We start from the raw sequence: 26,295 nt of genomic DNA, 5'->3' as shown, positions 1-26,295 counted from the left end.
AGGCCTATGAGCTTTTCACAGTTTCAACACAGTATTTTAAAAAAGTTATGAATCCAGAACTATTATAACTTAATAGTTCTGCAGAATTTAATAGCTATAGCTAAACTTGTTGTTTGACAAGCCATTGGATTTGTTGAAGTGAGGTGAATCAAATCCTCTCTGGCATTGTGGGACGCCAAACTTAGATACATGAAAAAACAAGTTACAGATGAGTATCTGTTTAAAAAAAAAACGAACTTACAAAACTTAAACCTATAAAGGTTTGTGCGTAAAACAAACAATTAGGTGACTTAAAATGCACTTCATTTAAACCAGAAACACACAAAACCTTTTTTGTAAATGTCTTTTGACAAATGTATCTTAAAGAATAAGTTAACTTTTCAGACGTTTTTATTTATAATTTAAAGCATATAGTCTCTTAGAGGGCATACATACAATATGTGTTTATATTCGGTGGAGAACAAATAACGAACCGTTTCTGGAATAAAAATACATTTTAATGCAAAGTCATTATTGTCGGTGTCTACCTTCTTGCAGTATGGGCCCAGGAGGCACTCGGCGTAAGCAAATACACGGCTGACATCTTGGAAACATTTTACAGCAAGCTTGACTGAGATACACACAAACAAACTATATAAGCTACATGTGGACAAAGTGCTGAAAAGCCTTACCCTAATCTCAGTAAGAAAAACAGAAACAGCTCGTGGTATTTGGGAGGTCTCAAAATCTGTGACATCGCTGCCCTTTTTACTATTATTCATGTAAAAATGGAATATAAGAAACAATTAAGTAAAAACTGCAAATTCTAAGTAGTCCATACATTCAGCAACAAGCGGCACGCTTGTTTGTGGTAATCAATAATAGTCCAACACTGAGATTCTCATTAAATCGATATAATGGAAAGGAAGTAGTACTTTCACTATAATCCATAATGCTATAAATAGTCAACACATGGATACCATGAAACATTCTGCACTGGGCAGTTTTAGGTTTATAAAAATCACTTTCAAAATAAGTTTATATATATATATATATATATATATATATATATATATATATATATATATATATAGTATATATATATATTTTAATATATATAAATACTGTTGTGTTTCAGTTTGGTGTCAGGGTTTTTTATTTCTTACTAATATAGTTTCATTGATTCCCAGCGCAGGCAGGCAGTGTCCATGCAGGGAGGCAGTATGCATAAGGGTAGTAGTAGGATGGCTGAAGAGACAAGAGCGGCGGTCTCATTAGTTCTCCTGGGTTGTACTGTCTCTGATCGTCTCGAACTAAAACTTTCACCGCCACTTTCTTGGCTGCGGGGGCTGAGGCCATTAAATCAGCAGCCATCTGCCGACGTTTGGTTTTGTATCTGCGGTTTTGGAACCAGATTTTAACTTGAGTTTCGGTCAGCTTTAGGGAGGCCGCCAGGTCGGCTCTCTCGGGTCCGGATAAGTACCTCTGGTGGTTGAATCGCCTTTCCAACTCGAATACCTGCGCGTGGGAGAAAGCGGCCCTTGATCGCTTCTTCCTTTGCTTAGGCTGTTCCGAGCTTTTATCGCATTTGTCATCTTCCGGGTGGTTGGTATCTGAAAGTAGATATGAGTCAGTAAATCCGTGTTTTTGAAGGTTATTGTTCCTAAATCGATAATCACTGTCAAACCCAATACGCTTAACTGAGGACAGGACACCAACGAAAACGATACGTTTTATCTTGTCGACTCTATTGTTTATGAACATCACCTAATATCTTTACCTAAATCAACTATTACTAACTTGTTAGCTCAGCACTTTCAATGTTGCAATCAGCACACTGTTTGTAACACGCCTTAATGCCCCACTTGCCCGCATTTCATAAACGTCAATACTCTGCCTTTAGATTTGATATTCTTGTGAGGAAAGATAACAGCAACTTTTCCCGTTCAGACACTTATTTTTGTTATTTTGTTTTATTTATAATAGTATACATATTAGCATGAAAATATTGTAATGGATATCTGAGTAGCATCTCTTAAATAACTTTAGTGCTGTAGACGTTGTCTCGGTTACTTTGATCTGAGGACAGCTGTATTTTCAGAATACTTGTATCACTTACCAGACACATTCGCTGACATCTCATAGTCACTAAGAATCTGAGCACTCTCCATTGCTGTGGATTCCTGATCCGTTTCATCGTGGAAACTGTCTTCCAATAATGCGGAGGTTGAAAGTTCCATATTATCTTTCTCTGGTTTGCAGACAGGACGGGTCTTACTGTCATTCTCTTCACTGACACCCGAATCAGAATCATAGCTTTTCTGGTCGCTCACCATGCCCGCCTCTCCTTCGCTTTTAGATGGGTAAGAAAAGCCCTCCGATCCTCTAGTATCCACATCCCCAAATATTTTCCAGCAGGATGACTTTGGAAAACAAGCTACATCCAAATCGTTCGAATGCCTGTTATATTCTTTTTTATTTAAAATAGCCTGGATGGAGAATGACGTTAAGGTGTTGCTGCGAACGGCCATTTTAATGCAATGCTTGTTTTTTTTTTTTTGGTTTGTTTTTTTTTTAAGATAAGCGTAAGACCTATATTATTTTCCTCTTCATTAAAAGGACTGTAGTTTATCCGTTTTGTTTCTCCTGGTACAAGAAGCAGCTCATTGCGTATAGGAAATCTGTTCGATCCCCTCCACAAAATGTGGTCCTGTTTTCGACCGCAGGACTCTTGTCTCTTAGATAGGTTCTTGCAATCCTAGTCTCTTTCGTTTTCCTCCCCTTTTTCATACAGTTCTGGTATAATTTCTTACCTGTGAGTGACAGCAAACCCTCAGCAACTCCCATTGGACAAAGCAAGAAGAATGCTAGAGTCTGATTGGTCAGGCCAAGCTGTGACATACTAATACCCCATACATAATACCCCACCCTTTCTTAACAGTGTACAAACTGAGCTCTGTTGGATGAAAGGAGAAGAAAAAAACTATAACATTATTATTATTATTATTATTTACTATTTAATAATAATATAATAATCCTGTAGATTTCTAATGCACAGATTCACTTGTGTGAGATTAAAATGACACGTTCCAGTTTGTGGGGACAACATGAAAACCATCTCTTATGGAGTCGTGGTCTTGGTTGCTCTATTATGTGAATGGACGTTTAGTTAATGTTAATAGTGTGTAGGTTTAATCCCTCCCCTCTCTACAAATAAACAAATAAATATCTGTATCTTTGTAAATGTCTCTATCTTAAACTTGCTTATCAGTGTTGCTCGCATGCACATTTAATTAGATGGCACTCTTGAATACCTGGAAAAACGTTTGGTTCAAGGAAATATCATTAAATTAGTTTAGTATGCTAGAGCAAATATAAAACAAAAATAAAAAATGCAAGGTATTTTGTATCTGTTTGTAGAGAGGGAAGAGGTAGCAAGAAAACTTCGTAAAATAAAATAATTCTGGTAAAGATAAGCCCAACTGTACACAGCACAAATGGCCCAGCCACTTTTAAAAATGCGATTTTAAATTTGGGTGCACAAATAGCAATATCTTTATGTAGCCTATTATTATTATTATTATTATTATTATTATTATTATTATTATTATTATTATTATTATTATTATTATTATTATTATTATTAATAATTAAAAATAATAACAGCGGGCCTACAGATTGATTGGTTAGACCATTACTACTACTACTACTAATAATAATAATAATAATAATAATAATATAATAATAATAATAATAATAATAATAATAATAATAATGCAATTACTGTTTTAGAAATATTTTATGATTGGTCATCGTCCATACCAATAATGTAGTCTTCTTTACGGCAAAACTATAAATGCTGTTGTTAGAATGTGACGTTTAAGAAAACTTAGATCTCACACAGGTATATGTCCCACCATCTAGTCTTTCCGATTGTTTTTAGTAAGCCCATATTTAGTGATATACATTTAGAGGGATATTGCTTTTTAACATTGAGCGGGATTTTAGTTATTTGCATTTATGAACGTGCATTTACAATAAAACACTAACATTTACTTGTTATTGTTTTGTACCAAAGTAGCATTGACGGAGAATTAACAACGTATCGATTTTCAAAGAAAAAGGTTAAAAACACATTATTACCAAATCTTAAATGAGTATTCATGACCATTATTTAAATATTCCAATAATGGCTTACATTTATTCGAGTTGAGTTTTGATTTTACTGCCGTTGTGAGAGTTATTTTTATCGCAGAATTTCAAAAATACTGGTGTGGTTGTCAGGAAATATTGGTTATTAAAGACTATAGTTCAGGTGTAATTTACAAAATTACAAGTTTTTTTAAATTTCCATTTTCACTACAGTTTATACTGATACTCGTCAAATGCACAACACATTTGCAGTTACACATTTCCACCAACTGTTTTTAACAATTTAAAATCAGAAAAAAAAAAAACAGAATTTCGAAAACAGAACCAGTCACTGTATCAGCTGACCATATGGATCTCAGAGCGTTATAGGCAGTTCAGAGTAAGCAGAACTAAGTACACGTTCGACCCCCCCCCCCCCCCCCCCCCCCCCCTCTCTCCCCCCGTTTCAAGTCCGACTTTTTCTTTCTGAATTCTGGCAGGCGAATTGGGTGGTCTGAGTTCATTTCAACATCTTAACGAGACCCCCATGTATAGGCCCACTTTCTACTTCTGTGGTTCATTTTTTTTTATTTTTAATATCCTTTATTTCAATCACTCAATATTAACAGTACAAAATAAATAAATAGCAAATATGTCCATACAAGACTCTCTATTACAATAATTACAAACACATTCTTAATCTATTATCTTCCAACAAACACACCACCTACCCAATTGTTCAAATTGTCTGAAACATTTCTAGCTGGTGCACCAATTTATAACAAGTAAAATCTACTTTAATTCACTTTAAAAATAGGTACTACCGCATCAGTTAAAACTCCATTCATTTTGTTTTTCCTACTTTTCAAAATTGCCTTTTTTGCCTGGCCCAGTAGAAAATTTGTCAATTGACAAAGATTTTTATTTCCTTTAGTGTTCTTCACTCCAAAAATAAAAGTGATTTGAGTAAAACTAAGACCCAGTTCGCTAAACAAATCATTCAATAACTCAAACAAAGGCTTTAACCAACGACAAAACAAATAACAATGAAAAACCCTTTCCCCAATCAAGCAAAATTAAAAAGTATCTTCTCCCCCCAGCTGAATAATGGAGAGAAATGAGTTGATGGCCACAATGATGTACAATATTCTCCACTGCAGATCACAGCTCTTTTAGGAACTGGTGATCAATACAGATTCCTCCATGCAGGTGTGATGGAGTCCTCTACATGTAGTCTCTCTTGTCAATGTGTATCAGGCAAGTTTTTCAACTTATGAAATTTAGACAGATAGCTAGATAGCTAGATAGGTAGATAGGTAGATAGATAGATAGATAGATAAAGATTTACATTTCTGCTACCAAAATAATGACACATCTATTCCTATCCTATTCCGATCAGTCTACTATGGGAGGCAACATTTATTCAGCAGGAATATTTTTAAGGATTAATATGATGATGATGATGATGATGATGATGATGATGATGATGAAATTGAAGTGAGAATGCAAGTTCAATACTTCAATCAATTTTACATAGTGCCTTTCATAGTGGACTACCATCACATTCTTTCAAGGGATTTGAAAGATTTTTATTTGGCATTTATGTCATTGGGAATATGCACAAGATAAACAAACTGTTCATATTTTTTTCGTTGTCATTGTCAAACATTTTAGGTATTACAATATCTTTAACACTTGTATCACAAAAAATAATGAGCTACTACAAACCTTTTTCCAACTATATTTTAAAATAAAAGTCAGCTTCAAAGTTGATAAACACGATGTTGAGTTGCAGCCAACTTTTCCAAAAAATGTTTTATATATATTATATATATATATATATATATATATATATATATATATATATATATATATATATATATATATATATATATATATATATATATAATATATATATATATATATATATATAATAATAAGCAATCATCTTCATTAATAATAATAATAATAATAATACTTAAAGAAAACTAAAAAGGAGCCTAATAAACTGTCAGCCTAATAACTTAGACAATAGGTTGAATAGGTTAAATAACTTGAACAGGCGTATTTGCTGCCTTTACTATCCTGACATTGCTTGCAATAGGCAGAAACAAAATAGCTTGTTACTTTTACCTGCACATACCACTGCAGTATAGGCACAACCTACTGTAGGTAAATAATGTGGAACAGAATGCAGTCAAATTGTTGAAGATCAAATTAGTATGGTTTAGGTCTATATATTTACTCTCTATACATACTCTTTTGTTGTTTGTAAAATCAAACAGCAAAATGTAAATACAATTTTCAATCCATTTGAAACTTTTCATCATCAACATTTAGTTTTTTTTTATAGAGAAATAAAAAAGATAAAAGATGTATTAATATTTTGCTTGATTTAGTATAAAAACATACCTTACTGGTAGGTTAACTAGACTTATCATGCTATCTGCAGATTAAAGTTGACTAAATTTGAAATTAAAATCACTCTCTTGGAGTTTAAAATTAGTAACATAAGCTATTTTATGCAGTGTAGGCTATACGACTTAAAGGTTTAAAGATCTAAAAAATAGATGCAAGATTGATACCAGTCTACTATGTTTGTATTTTGCATATTTTTATGTGTATTCTCTACAATTATTGATATCATCTGTGGAATTCAACATTTTACTTATAGGTGGTGGCTCAGTGCTTTAGCAGAAGGCCTACTGAACGCTACCCATAATGGAAGGCATGCCACCTGGTGGGTTTGTTTGAGAAGACACTCTTCTATTACACCTACTACCTATTAGTATTGCAAGGTGATCCTTCCTGCTTATATTTAAATAAAAAACAAACACTGTATTCTTCTTCTTCTTCTTCTTCTTCTTCTTCTTCTTCTTCTTCTTCTTCTTATTATTATTATTATTATATTATTATTATTATTATTATTAGCAGTAGGAGGAAGAGGAAGAGGAGAAGTAGTTTTTCTTTTAAATTTCCACAACAGGTTTCAGAGAATGATTGGATAATAATATTAATAAGCACTTTATTAAACAAGCTGTGCAAGGTTGCCGATTTGCACACCACTGGAGGGGTGTGAAACAATTAACAGAATAAAACCACCCAAGTCCAACTTTGTTCGTAAGAGATTATCCAAGCATCCCACCTTGAGGATGGGCATTAAAGACATAATGAAGAAACAGCACCATCTAGCCTATACTTCCAAATATAACATTGACGTTTACATTTACAGTTTTTTGGGGGATTTTTTTTGTTGAAAGTCACTCAAGCTGCAAATATATTTGCACCCCCATAACAAGACTGTCACTTCGATATCTGTATTCCTATGAGGAGCAGCAGTCAATCAATCATAGTAGTATGACAATCCGGCTGTGAAAGTTAAATATTGTTATTTACTGTGTTCCCTATCACTTATTGCTGCAAATATTAATACTCCTAGTCATTACTTATCTGTGTGTCAGCTCTGCCTGGTTGACATGTTAAAATTCTAAAAGAATGTGCATTTATTGTAGCTTTTCCAGCCAGCAGAAAACAGCACCATTCCATCATGGCTGAAAGATAGTTGTTCACTTGCCAAAGAACCACAAAGGCTGTTCAGCCTCAGCTATGCAGATGATCTCACCCTGAACACTTTCAATGTTGTTATGTTTCGGTAAGTGTAGAGAAGTGACTAATAGGAAGTAAGTGCTTAGAAAAGTGTCTGGAAATGAAGCATGATGGGACAATAGCTTGGTATACTTATCTTTGACAATGAGAAAGCTGAGTGATTTTGCTGCACGATAAGACAATTGCCATAAAATATATTTGCAGTTATGTTGCACTGTTTTTTGACTGTAAAACATATTTAGTAATTTAGTGATTTCACAAGAACTTTGTAGTAGTTAGCACAGTTCAACTAATAATCTGATAAAGCAGATACTCAATTATTCAAAATTCTCACACATTTTGTTCGGAAAACCAGTTGTTTTCTAAAATAGAACTGTTTTGAGTACACCTGTCCTTTTATTCTTATCTGTTTGTGCCTCTCTTCTGGAAGATCTCCACACTCTAAGAACATACACAGTTTCTTTATACCACAACAGTTATTAAATTGTCAGCCAGTGTAATTGTACATTTGAAAAAGAAATATGTTACAGCACAATTATTATGTTGTGTGTAGGAAGGTATTAATTGTTCAGCAAATATTTCTCCAGTACTTGATTTTTTTTTTTTTTTGTCAGGCATTAAAGACTGCCAGCATTGCAAAAAGATCTGGTCTTAAAATTGCTTAGCTATAAGGACGATTCAGCAATAATACTGTTTACAGCATTGTCATTTTTGAAATTCTTGAAGAACAGCATTTGAAGGTCTGTTATACAGAAAGCATTCCATTCCTCATTGCTTGCGTTCACATCTGTTAATTTATTTTCACAATTTTCTATTAACCCTGTCAAATATTTTCCTAATTATAGTAATATAACCTGTGTCATGTGCATATTTTGTAATATCATTCAGCAGCTGAATCATCAAAGAATCATTGCAGTGGATATTCTTTGCATTGAGAGCACACTACTGGTCCAATCTTTAAAATCAGCTCAAAGACAGGTAAAGGCAGATTTAGAGAAAAATAACAATCACTATGTAATGGAGCAACATAACCCTGAAACACATGCTTTCAAACACACACACACACACACACACACACACACACACACACATATATATATATATATATATATATATATATCTATATATATATATATATATATATATATATATATATATATATATATATATATATATATACATATATATATATATATATATATACACACACACACACACACACAGTGCCTATACAAAGTATTCACCCACCTTGGACATTTTCACAGTCTGTTGTGTTACAACCTGAAATCTTGATGCATTTAAATGGGTTTTTGTTTCCTTTGATTTACACAACCTACTCAACACTTTGAAGAGGCAAGACAATTTTTATTGTGAAACGACAGTTAATGAAAAATAAATAAAAAAAAAAAAAAAGCTGAAATGTATTCTGAATAAGTATTCAGCCCCCTGAGTCAATACTTGGCTGAACCACCTTGGGCAGCAAAATTCAATATTCACAATTCTTATTCTTGCGATTCTTCTTGGCAAAATTGTTTAAGCTCTGTCAAGTTGGATGGGGAACATTGGTAGACAGCAGTCTTCAAGTATTGCCACAGATTCTCAATCGGATTCAAGTCCGGGTTTTGACTGGGCCACTCTAGGACATTCACTAAGTACCATCTCTGTGCCAATGAAACCGTTCTATATTCATGCAATTCGTCCTTAACCTTGGCAGTTAGTAATTTACAATCTGATTTTGATTCCATTCAAAAAGCTTTCATTGATTTAAAGCTTCTTTTAAATTCCAGTAAGACTAAAGCTATGGTGTTCTCTGCTGCAAGGAAAACTGCTCCTGTGACTCCAGCTTTAGATACTTTAGATCACAAAGACATTTTGTTTGTTGATAATTACAAGTATTTGGTATCTGGTTGGATAAGGCTCATATTGAACATCTTGCAAAAAACTAAAATTTATGTTGTTTTTTTTGTACAGACTGAAATCTTGTTTCTCTATGGAAACAAAAAAGAGGCTTATTGCTTGTATGTTTTTGCCGTAAATTGACTGTGGTGATGCAGTATATAGGTTTGCATCACCATCAACTTTAGGTAAACTGGACTCACCATACCTTCCACTTCTTAATGATCTACTTGACCGTGCTCCAAGAGATCTTCAATGCCCTTGAAATCTTTTTATACCCCTCCCCTGATCTGTGTATTTCCACAACTTTATCCCAGAGTTGTTCTGAAAGCTCGTGGGTCCTCATGGTAGAATCTTTGTTTTGAATGCACTACCCAACTGCCGGACCTTGCAGAGACAGGTGTATTTAATCTGAAATCATGTGAACCACTTTTATTTCACACAGATGGACTCCATTTAACTTATTGTGTGAATTCTGAAGGCAATTGGTTGCACCTGAGATATTTAGGAGTGTCATAGAAAAGGGGGTGAATACTTATCTAATGAAAACTTTTCAGGTTTTTATTTTTAATTGATTTGTTTTTTAACACCCCACCAGCACCCCATTTTTTCACACATTGAAAGTGTTGAGTAGGTTGTGTAAATCAAAGTGAAAAAAAATCAAATTTAAATGCACCACAACAAACTATGAAAATGTCCAAGGGGGGTGAATACTTTCTATAGGCACTATATATATATATATATATATATAATATAATATATATATATATATATATATATATACTCTTTTATCAAAGGTTAAAAAAATAAAACTATGCACTCAGGGGAATTGCCCAACATAAATAAACATCAATGAAATATACAGTATCAGATTACATTTCAGTTTGGTACTTGGTTTTCATCTGCGTCCTTAAACCTAGTTTTAAGCCTTTTTTTATTTCATGGAGTTTGTTAACAATGCATGCAGTGTAATCATTAAAATGATATTATGTTACTATAAGGTTAGTATCTTCTTTTTTTTTTATAATGAATAGGCATCTAGCTATTCATGTATTAAGCTTCATTATTTTAAGCCTTTTTTTATTTCCCCCCCCCCCCCCCCCCATCAAGGTGTGTGTGTGTGTGTGTGTGTGTGTGTGTGTGTGTGTGTGTGTGTGTGTGTGTGTGGCAAAGTGGAGGTGGGGGCGTGGGGGATACAGTCACATCCAAATATGATGAAACCTCTTAACGACTTTATCACAAGTGAACAGAATCTTGAAAAATGCTTATCCAATTGGGATTAAGTTTAGCCCAAATTAACTATCAGAGAATATTAGAATCTGTGGGAATAGAAGCACCTGTCCATCAAGCCTTTATTATACAATTTGGCTTACAGACTGTAAAAATACCTAACCACCAGCCTTTATTTTGTTGCAAATGTAATGATGATTAATATTTACTCAAACTTTTTATAAATTAGAGTATATACATCTTCTATTTATTTAAAGCATTCTAAAACGGTAGCATTCCATTCCAAGGTAATTGTGTTTTGGTGCGTAAAATCATTTAGCCAAATTCCCATTTTTGAATATCTTATATTTTATGGGCCCCGGTGGTTTAAAAAAAACAAAAAAAAAAATCAGGATTTACAGTAAAAACTATTATGTTTAACTATTACATTAATAAGATGACAAGCAATACATATTTTTCACAACTGAAACACTGTAAAATTGAGTTAAATTGAGATTTGTTTGTTTTGTGTTCTTGGGTCCTAATTTCAGTGATGAACCTTATAGTTCAATTTTCTGTGATGGAGGGGTTTCCCTGAATTAAGCTCTTCAATGTGAGCAAAATATATTAGGGAACTACCTAGTGAAATCTCCATCATTATGTTTATTGAATGAAGGACTCATTTTATCTCTCTGATGTTATCTTCAGAAAGACACGTCCTGGTACATAACCTATGTAGTCACACAGTTTTGTTTTCATAGCTGAAGCAGTTCTTTGAAGAGAAATTGTTATTTTGTGACCATTACAAAAGGTCATAAAGATCAAGTTAGTTGCTGGTACAAGAGTTCGGAAATGTAATAATGGAACTGAATATCTGGATAACAAAGAAAATCAGGTGACAATCAAAATTGGAAAGTGATACAAAGGGCAGAAATAAATGGTTCCCTTTTTATTTATGTGTTATATATTTCATAATTTGGTCATGGTTTTTTTTACAGCTTTGTATAGTTTCCACGAATATCTTGGGGATATCCATGGCAAAACCAAGACAATCTAATACTGGTACTAAATGAAACCTAAATTATGTAATTCATATGTTTTGGTTGATTCTGTTCTATTTTAACAGCTACTGTGGAAAGGAAACATAGGATGATCTGTGTGTCTGTATTTACTCTAGATAATGGCTTGTTGGGATCAGAATGTCACTATTCAATCACCACCAGGTAGACCAGGTAAATGGTTACTTATTTGATATTTATAAGCTTAAAATATATTGCCAACAGTACATCAGCATCCAATGACCACTGTACAGCATTAACTTATTGGATGTCTTTGTATTATTTATTTCATTGTGCATTTGTAAAAAAAGATATTGACGCAAAAACAGCATACATAGAATATCACTGTACCTTCAAATACACTTTCTTTGTTTATCATTCAATGGGGAATTTATCCTGTCCTGTGATATAGGATATATAGAGATATATATATATATATATATATATATATATATATATATATATATATATATATATATATATTATATTATATATATATATATATTATATAATGTGGTAGTTTAAAAAAAAACACAAAGAAAATTATTTCTACAATTTCTAATTGTTTTATTGAAAAATATAAATTAGAGATTAAGATTTATAATAAAACAACAAATTATTACATAACTTGCAAAAAAATGAAAAACAACATGCAAAAACTAATTTCATACTTTGACAAAAATATTTGGACAATCAACACATTTTTTATTAAACATATTCGTTGTTAATTATTGACAATAATCATGATTGAAAACCAATATCTGATGATAATTATAGCATGCATAATCATCAAGTGCTGAAAATTAAACTGGAAATTTCTGATTAGAAAAGTAACAAAAATGGTTAAAACTGAAGAGTAAAGCAATGATCTCAAGTGATACAACTAAACAAAAAAGGTGCAACTACCAGAAAAATTGCAGAAACACTCCATTTACCAAACAGCACTGTGTGGGCTATTATTGACAAACACAGGAGAAGGAGAACAGGAACTACCCCCAGGTGTGGAAGACCAAGAAAGATTTCTGAAAAATCTGGAAGAAGAATCATTCGAGCAGCACAGCTAAATCCTCAGATTACTGCAAAAGATTTGACACAAGAATTGAAAGAAGATGGTCAAGAAGTTATCAAGCAAACAATTCAACAATAACTTAACAAGATGAACGTCCACTGGTGAAAACTAAGAGGCAAACCTTTGTTAAAAAAAATACACAAAAGAAAGTGATTGGCGTTTTCTATTGAATTCTTGAAGAACACCGATGATTTATTCAACCAAAGTTTATGGTCAGACGAATCCAAAATATAACATTTTTCATCAAGAAAGCAACAATATTTTTGTTATAATGTGCCCAGAAGAATTACAAACAAAAATACAAGAACTACACGAGGCTAGCATCAAAGCGGGTTTGAAAATGAACGTGAAGAAGACTTGTCATGTTCAATAAATATACCACTCCACAGGCAATTGAAGTCAATTGGCTCAAGCTTGAAGAAGTCAATAACTACATATACTTAGGACAGTTAGTTTCAGCAACAGAGAACCAAATGTGCAAAATCAACAGAATACCAAAAATGAGCTGGAGTACCTTTGGAAGATTAAGCATGGCTCTGAAAGGGAAACTACCCTAATGCCTCAAGAGGAAAGTCTTCAACCAGTGTGTGCTACCTGTGCTAACTTACGGATGCAAGATCTGGACCCGCAATGCACAAATTACTCAAAAATGACAAATGAATATGGAAATATCCGTGCTGGGAAAAACAAGAAGAGACAGGAAAAGGAAGGAATGGATAAGAGCACAAACAAAAATATGCAATGTTATTATAAGAGCAAAAATATTGAAGTGGCAGTGGGCCAGACATGTAGTAAGAAGAACAGACCATCGCTAGACCAAGGAGATACTAGACTGGATCTCAAGAGGTATAAAGCAACCAAGAAGAAGACCTCCAGGAAGATGTTTGCGGACAGGCTTTCTTCAGCCTTTTTCAGTCAAGCAGTGGATTGAAAAAGGTTGAAGATGATGATCTCATATACATTATATATAATACATATATATAATAAATTTAACTATTGCCCTCACATCCTTACACCACTGGTCAATAGTCTCCGTCTGTCATGTGATTGGTCACTGTCAGTCACGCCCCTTTTCAAAGGAACGCCTTTCTCCCCTGCACTTCACAAGAAAAAATGGCTGAAAACCAATTTACAATGAATACTGAATTACAAAATATACTACAAAAGAAAGATGCTCCAAACACTAAAATGGTGATTAAAACATCACTGCCACTGTTTTCTGACTTTCTGAAATTCAAACAAATTCAACTTGATAAAATCATATGACGGGCAGAATATAAATTGGATTATGCAGCAGTCGCAAATCAGATGGAGACGGAGAAAAACTTTGCTAACTATACAGTATGAACTTCAAAAATATTTTCTGTTATTTATATTTATTTATTTATTTATTTATTTAAATATACTGTACCAGCTATATTTAAACAAAATATATAAAATCATATTTATTATCCAACCTTACCTCAATTATTTTGTTGATTGATTCATATATTAAATATGTACTGCAGCCTCAGCCATAGTGGAAAATTAAATGCCCCTCGGGAAGACTATTGTTCTATATTGACTATAGTGCAATAGCCCCCTGTCGATAACAATAGTCTTCCCTTAGGTCAATAATTTTCTATTATAGCCCTCCTCTTCAGTCCATATTTACACTAACTACAGAATTTTGAAGGCATTCATGTACAGCAAAACAAAACAAAAATTCACAAGATTAACTTTTGTCAGAGTATAATTATATCTCTAATGACATTAAAAGAATAGTATTTAAACATGGGAGGATATTGGAATGCGATCATCAACTTCGACATTTCTATACCTCTCCACCTAGATGCTGTTTTAGACGTGGCAAGAATATTAAAGATGCGTTATTCTCTTCTATGTATAAATCTAACGTGCACAATGCCAAATATTTTAATCATCCACACTCTGGTCGTAAATACATGATACAAGGTTTTATTTAATACAATCCATGTGGTATATATGCTTAAATGCCCTTGTGGCTTAGTTTATATAGGACAAACAAAAATAAATATAAAAATACGTATACCAGGACATAAGACTGCAATACATAACAACAACATGGATTATGTGATAGCGAAACACTATAAAGCCGTGAACCATGGTTCAGCTTCTATTCTTAAATGTACAGGACTCGAAAAAGTATCTGTCTCTGAGAAAGGTAATAATATAATTAATCTGCTAATGAGGAGAGAGTAATTCTGGATGTATACTTTAAATTTTATGGAACCACATGGACTTAATGAAACATTAGTACTCAATCCATATCTCTAAAAATCTTAAACGTTTAAAAAAAAATGAAAATGAATCTTTGTATGCCAACTTCAACTTTAGGTGTCCGGGGTTGGGAATCACATTCCAGTGTATAAGGCTGTATTTTAAAGTGTTTTATTATATCTGTATTTGATTTTAATTATTGCATACACTATGTATGGATTAACAATTGATTTTAAAACAATTTTCAATTAATGATAGGTTAAAATTGCCATCTGAAACTTGAAATAATATCTATTAATATCCAATTAATGAGTAACTATTAGATTAATAAGTGTCCTGTATATATGATAAAGCTTTGTTTTCTACTTGACAAATCGCTGTAACACCTGATGAATTATGTGTTGAAACTATGTGAATACAGTTGCATTTTTATTTTATTTGCCCCTGCCTGCTGATCTAGGATGAAAGTAACACTGTTTAAACAATGTCTATTTTCATTCAGAGCACAGCACTATTATCTCACCTGGAGAGGAGTACAAGCTTTCACACAGACTTCAAACCTTGGAAAAGAAGATTGCAAACATATTGAAGAAAGCTTACCAGCAGAAAGAGCTGCCTCTCCAAGAAGGTAAAGCACTTCCCCTTCCCTCCCACTGAAACCCTTCAGTCCCCAGTTTAAACAAGTCTGTTTGTTCTAGTGATAACACAGAGAAAAACGAAATCAACAGATACTATCTAAATGGTTGGAATGTCTCCTAATCACTTGTGTTAACCCTCTACGCACAGTTCTGGTCAATACAGGTATAATATTACATTAGCTACATAGATCTCAAATGTGCTTAAAATAAACATGTTATAGCAAACATGATATCTCTCTCAATTTTTGCCATAATTTTTTTTATTTATTTTTTTATTTTTTTAATTTGAGAGGCATTGCGGCAAGAATTATAATTTATTTAGATTAACTGTGCCATGTAAAAAATAATCCTTCAAACTATTATAGCCGACATCGATTTAGACTATATCAAACTCAAGTTGCTATGTCAGTCCAGTGCTATTATGGTCTACCAGTTTATTAACATTTGTCGATTCTTTCATAGATGAAAGGGCGCCCAACCCAGTGAAAGATGACTCAGATTCAAGAACTGAAATATTAAAACTGCTTCAATCAATGGAAACCAAACTAAATTGCATTGAAACATGCTTGGAAAAAGGTAGAATCTTTTTTCCCTGTACAGAGTATATTTAATCCATCTGTTTTTAATCATTATTGAGGCAATAATACAAAATAAAATGTTTGTTTTCCCCCATATATATATATATTATATATAGATATATATATATATATATATATATATATATATATATATATATGTGTGTGTGTGTGTGTGTATATATATGTGTGTGTGTGTGTGTGTGTGTGTGTGTGTGTATATATATATATATATATATATATATATATATATATATATATATATATATATATATATACACACACACACTGAGTGTGCAAAACATGAGGAACACCTGCTCATTCCTTGAAATAGACTGACGAGGTGAATCCAGGTGAAAGCTATGACCCCTTATTGATGTAACCTGTTAAATCCACTTCAATAAGTGTAGATGAAGGGGAGACAAGTTAAAAAAGGATTTTTAAGCCTTGACACAACTGAGACATGAATTGTGTATGTGTGCCATTCAGAGGGTAAATGGGCAAGACAAAAGATTTAAGTGCCTTTGAACAGTGTATGGAAGTAGATGCCAGGTGTGCTGGTTTGAGTGTGTCAAGAACTGCAACGCTGCTGGGTTTTTCACGCTCAACAGTTTCCTGTGTGTATCAAGGATGGTCCACCACCCAAAGGACATCCTGCCAACGGCAAGCCAATGGTTGAAAATGGCTCATTGATGAAAGAGGCCAAAGGAGGCTGACACGAACTGTGCAGAGCAACAGACAGGCCACATTTAGTCAACTGACAGTCCAGTACAACATTGGTGCCGAAAGACCCATAAAAGAATGCACAACTCGTCGTACCTTGACACGAATGGGGTATGGCAGCAGATGACCTAACAGAGTTCCACTTCTTTCAGCAAAACACAAAAAACTGCGGTTGCAGTGGGCTAAGGAACGAAAACACTGGACACTGGAGGATTGGAAAAACATTGCCGGGTCTGATGAATCTCGGTTCCTGCTGTTTCATGTTGATGGGAGGACTAGAGTATGGAGAAAACCACATGAGTACATGCATCCATGATACCGTGTCTCAACATTACAGGCTGGTGGTGGTGGTGTGATGGTCTGGGGTGTGTTTTAATGGTACACATTGGGCCCCTTGATAAAAGTGGAGCAACGTTTGAATGCCACAGGATATCTGAACATCAATTCCAATCAGGTGCATCCCTTCATGGCAGCAGTGTATCCATCTGCTAATGTATTTTTTCAGCAGGATAATGCCCCATGCCACAAGGCTAGGATTCTCCAGGAATGGTTCCATGAACATGACCGTGAATTCAGCTTACTGCAGTGGACTGCCCAGTCACCAGATCTCAATCGAATTGAACATCTGTGGAATGAGATGGAACGAGCTATTCGGAGTAGAGATCCACTACCAGCCAACTTCACATAACTGTGGGAAGCATTGGAGTCAACATGGGCCAGTATCCCTGTGGAATGCTTTCGACACCTTGTAGAGTCCATACCCCGACGAATTGAGGCTGTTCTGAGGGCAAAAGGGGATGCAACTCAATATTAGGAAGGTGTTTCTAATGTTTTGTACACTCAGTGCATATATGAGTGCATATATATATATACACACACTTGCAAAAGTATTCAGACCCCTGACCAATTCTCTCATATTACTGAATTACAAATGGTACATTGAAATTTCGTTCTGTTTGATATTTTATTTTAAAACACTGAAACTCAGAATCAATTATTGTAAGATGACATTGTTATTTTAAGAAAAATAAAAAAAAAACTGAAATATCTTGCTTGAATAAGTATTCAACCCCTGTGCTGTGGAAGCTCCCAGTTTGCACCAAAATTGAAATTGCCCTAACGAGGACACAATTACCTTACATACTTACCCCAAAAGACTTAAAGCTGTTATTGCAGCGAAAGGTGGCGCTACCAAATATTAATGTGTGGGATTTGAATACTTATGCAAGCAAGATATTTAAGTTTTTTTTTATTTTTCTTAAAAATATTTCCCAACATAAAACCAATGTCACCTCACAATAACTGATTTTGAGTTTCAGTGTTTTAAAATAAAATATCAAACAGAATGAAATTTCAATGTACCATTTGTAATTCAGTAATATGAGAGAATTGGTCAGGGGTCTGAATACTTTTGCAAGGCACTGTGTGTATATATATATATATATATATATATATATATATATATATATATATATATATATATATATATATATATATATATATATATATATTCTTTTTTAAATTGCGTCAAACATTTTTTCAGCACTCAATTATTTACTAAGGATCAGCATGACAACTCCCAGTACAATGTTCAATGCATAAAGTTGAATCAGAAGTATGGTTTACTATAACTTGTTTTTGGATTAAGGTCTAGCTGTTCATTGTCCTTAAACTAGATATGTCTTTATACAAGCTACATTGATCATAAACACTAATGTCATGATTATAGTTCAACAACTCAGTCTTCTCCTTCAGTCACAAGATGATCCAACTGGATTTAAACTGAATTTAAACCTGTCCCTTTTAAAACATATATTTTCCAGATAATGGACGATTGCTCACTACTACCCCTGTACAAAATGAAGGTAAGTTCCTGTATATCATAGCCACTTTGATATTCTGTATGATGTACAAATCTGTTTGTCTGTAAGAAAACTGTACCTTCACATAAGACAAAAACATGTTTGAGAAAGAGCCAGTGTTCAGAAAGACATACAGACTGAAAGATTTCCTTAACCTAGTATGATAACAGGTAACAGATTTTATTTATTTTTTAAATTGAAAATACACATTTAATCAGCTAAAACACCTTAAATATATAACCCTCAAGTATGTGTTCAGTTGTTTAAAATCACACTCATTTTCTTTTTTCAATTGGAGGTATCAGCAACAAATTTCTATATACAGTGTTGGGAAACATCACAGATGTAGACTGGAAACACTTAATGAGAATCCTTGGCCTCACTGAACCTGAAATGGAGGGAATTAAGCAGGGACATTTATCTGATGTTAAAGAGCAGAAATATCAGATGCTGCAGCTGATTAAACTGAAGAAAAGAGAAAAAGGGGAGACTGTTACAAAAGGGGAACTACAACAAGCTTTAAATATCCTCAAGCTGACCGATGTGCTGTCCTGTACTGAAGCCGGGAGTCACGTCTCAGGTAACAGATTCACCTTTCTAAACTCCAATATTTATTTACATCACATAATTCATTGGGGTCTGTTTTAATGATCCACACAGCTGGGGGTCTACTTACACCCTTTAACTGGATATTAGTCTGTTACATTTTCTTGCCGGAGTGATCTGTTGACCCACTGTGACCAAGTGTGTGCAGGTGAAAGCAATGAGATTCAGGTGCAATGGTGTTTAATGATCTTATTTTCCAAAGCCTGACAGCAAAACAAAAAGTAAATTACTTAAGTTAAAGTATAACTTTACTTATATGGTTTGACCCGCAACCAAAAGTTCTTTATACATCCACACAAAACGCATACGCAAGTCCTTAGTGCGTGAGTTAGTGCTCGTGGTGCAAATACAGTTCTTCGTAAAACAAGGGAAGTGACGTTGTCTGGTTTGGTGCTGGCCTATGGTCACAGTTTTGGATTGTGTTAGCTGTCTAAACAATGAACAAATAGGTTTTTAACAAGACAGTACAACCAAACAAAACATTCACGTTTTTCACCGTTCTCCTTTTTAGGCTTTCTCTAACCAATTACAAAAGGAACAGATCACTTCACTACGTCCCCTTTTCATACCGTCACCTATGACTCCTTGGTCAAGGAGCGCACCCGCTCCTCCAATCCGCGGATGCCACGCCGTTTCTCATCCGGGTCATTAAGTTTGTGTACCGTAACTCCACCCCCTTTCTAGATGGCTGACTTCCACCTAAGCCTGGGAATAAACTGTCATGGCATTAAGTCCAGGGTGCTCTGTTCCCTTTATACAGAGCCCTCACAGGTCGGGAGGGAGATCTAACACCAAGAATCACTCAATCTCTATCACACACACTTATTAACATTACTACATACAATAAAAATACAAGACACATGGGTTAAAACAGACATTGCTAACTAGTAGTGCTTCATTATTTAGTGTGGCCAATACTAGTATTTGGCATTTATTTGTGTATGACAAAAATTATGTCTTTCAGTAAAATTATCTTAAAAGAATGCAAATCATATATCATGTATTTTCTGCACATGCAAAACATCTAACATCCAGTGCTTGTTTTATATAGCACCTGCTATCTTGGGCTGAGCAAGAAGATCTGTTATTTCTGTGACTTTAAAACAAGGTAAAACCATCAAACCTGTGTGTGTGTGTGTGTGTGTGTGTGTGTGTGTGTGTGTGTGTGTGTGTGTGTGCGCATGTGCGGGTATGCAAGTATGCAGGTAGGCATGTTGGTAAATGTCTGAAATAAACACGAGAACACTTAACATTTAGAACATTTACCGGTAAACCTCAAAGATAACCAAGTGGCTTTGGCTAATGACCGAATAATTCGCTTTCACGCATTGTAAGGCATCAGGAATAATTGAGGAACCGAGTGCAAACAAGAGTCTACCATGTTACGGTAAGTAAGTAAATATACCGGTATCTATTTAGTGCCTGTATTTGTTGTGTTTTGTGTCATAACAAAAGTGTGATTTTCTGTTGAAAAAAATGAAGGTTCTAATTGATTTAATTTGCATTTAACAGAATGTTATTTTTTTCATCAAACTACTACATATTTGGAGTACAGTATCCTTCAACACGATTACTTGTTTTATACGTAGATTTACCAGAATGTTGGTTGTTCTACATAAATGGATTACAATACTGTTCAGTACCATGTTGAATTGTTCAATTGTGTATTACTGTAAGCTCATTATGATTATTTTGTTAATGGAACATTTGTATGAGAAAATGTGTATGCAGAAATAAATACATTCTTTGGCATTAATGATTATTGTTAAATGGCAATATATATGTAGGAATAAATACATTATTCGATGATATACCTGCATTTACCAATACGCTTTGGTAAATTCTAAAATTAACTGGTAAATGTCTGAAAAGCAATCTATTTCTTAAACATTTCAGACATAACTGATTAACTGTTAGACATCCGAAAAGGAATTTACTTATTCATCATTTTGGACATTTACCACCTTATTTGGGAAATTTTGACATTTGCCGATAAAATTTAAGTGACGAGATTTGGATTTTTACCATAACATATACATATATTGGCTTTTTACAAATTGAATATAATTAATCAAATTTAAACAAATATATAATCATCTTATTTTATTAAAATTGCATGCACATACGATTATAGATATTATAGTATTCTAATTGAATTGAACTACAAAAGACCTGTCACATCCATACATTTCTTTAACTAGACGAGGGGGAGGCAAACAGGAGGACAAATCTATTGCATAAACTCCTACCGTGCGCTGTTCATGTACTGGCTTACAGATTTCCACATACCCAGACAACCGTTAATCAAGAATAATCACACAGACTCACTTATTCAAAGTTTAACAAATCAAAGTATATAAGAACATAAGAAAGTAAGATTCAAAAAGGCAGGAGCCTATGTCAATTCCTTTAGACATCCCACTTATCAATCCACCAGAATACCAAATGGAGGATTGTGCACCTAAGTGGAAAGAAGTAGAGCAAGCTGTGAAAAAAGCAAGGGCTTCATCATCACCAGGGCCTAATGGAGTTCTGTACAGAGTGTACAAGAGTGCTTCAGGAGTTCTACGAATTCTGTGGAAATTGATGAAAGCGGCATGGATAAAACAGGTTGTACCAAGAGCATGGCGCCGAGCAGGTGGAGTCTTTATGACTCCACCTATGTGGACATGACAACCATGACCACAACAGTAGCCTGCACTAATCGGTTATTGGGCAAATTAACCAATAACATTGAATGGGCACGAATGCAATTCAAGCCTACTAAATCAAGGAGCATCTCTATAATTAAAGGCAAAGTAGTAGATAAAACATTCTTCATTAATGGTGAGGCAATACCAACAGTCTCTGAGAAGCCAGTGAACAGTCTTGGGAGATGGTACGATGGGGATCTAAAGGACACAATTTGTGTGGGAGAAGTTAGACAACAAGCAGTGGAAGGGTTGAAGAGCATAGACAGCTGCGCTCTACTAGGCAAACTAAAAAACTGGTGCTTTCAGTGTGGTCTACTGACGAGGTTGCTGTGGCCACTGACTGTGTACGAGGTTTCTTTGACAACAGTAGAGAACCTGGAAGCTTTAATCAGTTCATACATCAGGAAATGGTTGGGCGTTCCACGCTGCCTCAGCAGAGTGGGACTTCATGGTAAAGGAATACTGCAGCTACCAGTCTCCGCTCTAACCGAGGAATTTAAGTGCGCTAAGGTCAGACTGGAAATGACATTAGTAGAGTCACGCGATAAATGCGTAAGGGAGGTAGCACCTGTGTTGAAAACTGGAAGAAAGTGGGCGGCAAAGAAAGCTGTGGAAGATGCAAAGGCTGCCCTTCGAATTGGTGATATCATGGGGCAAGTTCAGCATGGAAGAAGGGGTCTTGGTCTCAGTTCAGCTCCTCCTACATGGCACAAGGCAGCCCCAGCTCAAAGGAGGAAGCTGGTAGTCAACGAGGTTCAAAAGCAGGAGGAGAGGATCAGGTGTGTAAAGGCCGTTTCCCAGGCCAAGCAGGGAGAATGGATGAGACGTGAGAGTGTGGAACAACGCAAGATTGGCTGGCAAGACCTATGGTCAGTGGAACAGAGCAGGATCAGTTTCCTCATCAGGTCAACATATGATGTTCTCCCATCACCACAGAACCTAAACCTCTAGGTAGGAGAGGATCCCTCATGTCCTTTGTGTTCATCACCTGCAACATTAAGGCACATTTTCACAGGATGTAAGGTGGGTCTTAGCCAAGGACAGTTTACTTGGTGCCATGACCAGGTGTTGCGATGTTTGGCCTTAGCAATGGAAGACAAGCGTAACCTGACCAATAAGTTGCCACCTGTTCCATCAAAACATTACACACAAAAGACAACATTCCTCCACCCAGGAGAGCAACCACCAAGAAAAGATGTTAAAACCAATCCTCGCCCAGGACAACTGGAAGCTGCTAGAGAAAATGCTGGCAGATGTTGGTCAATGGCTTATTTTTCCACCTGAGATTGCCACCACTAACCTTCGACCAGATATTGTCTTGTGGTCTGGATCAGCACGCCTTGTTCACCTGGTAGAGTTAACAGTGCCATGGGAGGATGCTGTAGATGAGGCGTACGAGAGGAAGAAACTGCTGTATGCTCAACTAGCCACTGAAGCGGAACAGCGAGGATGGAGAGTCCGGGTTTACCCAGTGGAAGTGGGTTGTCGAGGATTTGTGGCACACTCTACAACCCGGTTTCTCAGAGATGTCAGATTCAGTGGCCAAGAGTTGCGTCGCACAGTGAAGAACTTATCTGAAGCAGCAGAGAGGAGCAGCAACTGGCTGTGGTTGTGACAGAAAGATTCTGGCTGGGGATCTCAAGCACAATAGAAAGAAAGAAACGCTGATGTACAGGCAAGTAAGCTGGGGTTGAGTGGTGGACGGAGGGGGGTGATGCTGGGACGCCAGAATCACCGTCGAGCCCTCTTGAGGTGTCGTGGGCTAGTCGACGAAACACTGAGGATGGAAGGTGCCCACCTGAAGACTCCAGAGGTGTACCCTACTTAGCTCAATCTAGACGGTTGTCATGCTGATGCGCTGGGGAATCCGCACTGTGGTTGATCCCCAGATCCAGCATCACAGCCGTTGTGTGTGCTGATGCGCCAGGGAGGCAAATAAGCTGATCCCTGGAACCAGCATTACACTTCAGCCATTAACACCAGAGAGAAGGAGATCTACATCATTATATGGAAGGAAATGCAAATGGATGGAGACACATATGGATCATATTAGTTTACTGTAAAGCTACGTCTTAGTTGGTGCTTATCTTGGCGAGAGCCGAGTTCAAATCAGCATGAAGTTTTAACATCTACTCTCGTGTAATGTAAATCAGAAAGGTGACAAACGAGAAGACGCCATTTGGCCCATCTTGCTCGTTTGGTTGTTAGTAGCTTATTGATCCCAGAATCTCATCAAGCAGCTTCTTGAATGATCCCAGGGTGTCAGCTTCAACAACATTACTTGAGAGTTGGTTCCAGACTCCCACAATTCTCTGTGTAAAAAAGTGGCTCCTATTTTCTGTTCTAAATGCACCTTTATCTAATCTTCATATATCCAAGCATTTTGCTGGTCTTTTTTTATAGCTTCCCCACATAGTCTAGATGAAGACATTTCTGAGTCAACATAAACACTAAACATCTTAGATCTGTTTCATAGATTCCCTCTTCAATTTTAGTATCTCCCATGTGGTATTTATAATGGACATTTTTACTGCCTGCATGCAGTACCTTAGACATTTCTATATTAAATGTAATTTGCCATGTGTCTGCCCTATTCTGAATGCTGTCTATATAATTTTGAATGAACTTTGCTGCTGCAACGTGTTTGCCACTCGTATTTTTGTATCGTCTGCAAATTTAATAAGTTTGCTATAGAATCTAGGTCATTAATGTAGATTAGGAAGAGCAGTGGACCAAATATTGATCCCTGTGGTACTCCACTGGTTGCCTCGCTCCATTTTTGAGGTTTCTCCTCTAATCAGTACTTTCTGTTTTCTACATGTTAACCACTGCCTAATCCATGTGCAAGCATAAACCAACAATTTAAATTTTGTATTTCTAGGGAATGAATGTCCTTTGAAAATCATCTCAAGACTGGAGTGATGATCATAAGAAGTTAATCTTTTCTTTCTCATATAAAGCAGTGAAGTGAAATTAATTTGGCTACCTCTTCTAATTTTTCTGTTATCTCTTCTTTTTTTCAGCTTCCTCTACTTCCACCATCATTGGTTCACCTGCAAAGACAATGTAGAGAATAAATATGTGAATTACAGTACAGGTCATCTCAGTATCAATCATTACACCTCCTAAATCTTATTGTAAACACAGACCAACAATCTCTGAATCTAATTGACAGGACTTTATCAAGTACTTGTACTAATAGCTTGTGAAAGATATATACTTACTTGAAACAGATACCCATGTTGGTCTTCCTTTCCCTCTCTTCTTGTCTGTCAATTCTGCCATTCCATCCTATATTTAAGATGTTTAAGAAAAATGGCCGTATCACTAAACAAACATCAACGTGTTGTCTATGTATTTTCATCCTTCCCCAACTTACATTAGATTTGCTTTTAGACTCTATTTTCCTCTTTCATCTCCAGTTCCTGATCCAAACGTTGGTGACCCGAGTAACAAAAGGACCATATTTACTTAATAAAATCTGACATTTACAAAATTAGGGTTTTTCAGATCAAAAACAAAGAATCCCTGGCAGTAAAATTGTTATTTTTTTACTGGACAACACCAACAATGGAAATGTATTGAGAAAATAATAGAATACAGGTGTGTACAAACTGTAAAGGCACTATCTCAAGCATGTACCTGTAGCATCCATATGGAAAAACAAACCGCCAGTGAAACAGTAAATGTATCTGCACAACAGAATGGAATTTATCAATCAAATGTAAAGACAATAACTGAATGTGTACAGTCTCTATACAGCAGGAAAATAAAGTCACACAGGGTCCATGTTACTGTCATCAACACATTTAGCATATTACATAACACTCCAAATTTGATCTCACTACCTCTGCAACAGCTTTGCTAATCCATACATTCTGTAAAACAAATTGGTAACATGATCACAGTTTGACAAAAGGGCACCTATTTATTAATATGGCTGTTGCAACATAGAGGCAGTATATTTTAAGTATATACTTGTATAAGTATAAAATATGTAACACTTACATCA

The 26,295-nt window shown here is 35.2% G+C and overlaps 1 protein-coding gene across 1 annotated transcript; it reads right to left on the bottom strand.

Annotated features, from left to right (window-relative positions):
* Window positions 1-1,111: 1,111 nt before the first annotated feature.
* Window positions 1,112-2,751, bottom strand: LOC121301225 (homeobox protein Nkx-3.2-like). Its single transcript, XM_041230409.1, has 2 exons — window positions 2,099-2,751; window positions 1,112-1,592 (listed from the first exon to the last, which is right to left on the bottom strand). Exons 1-2 carry the CDS (start codon window positions 2,508-2,510, stop codon window positions 1,156-1,158), a joined length of 849 nt encoding a protein of 282 aa, XP_041086343.1. The 5' UTR covers window positions 2,511-2,751; the 3' UTR covers window positions 1,112-1,155.
* Window positions 2,752-26,295: the final 23,544 nt, after the last annotated feature.

The sequence above is a fragment of the Polyodon spathula genome, chromosome 1 (genome assembly GCF_017654505.1).
Source record: "Polyodon spathula isolate WHYD16114869_AA chromosome 1, ASM1765450v1, whole genome shotgun sequence".
In the NCBI taxonomy this organism is placed as follows: Eukaryota; Metazoa; Chordata; class Actinopteri; order Acipenseriformes; family Polyodontidae; genus Polyodon; species Polyodon spathula.
This window is presented reverse-complemented; position numbering and strand designations above follow the sequence as displayed.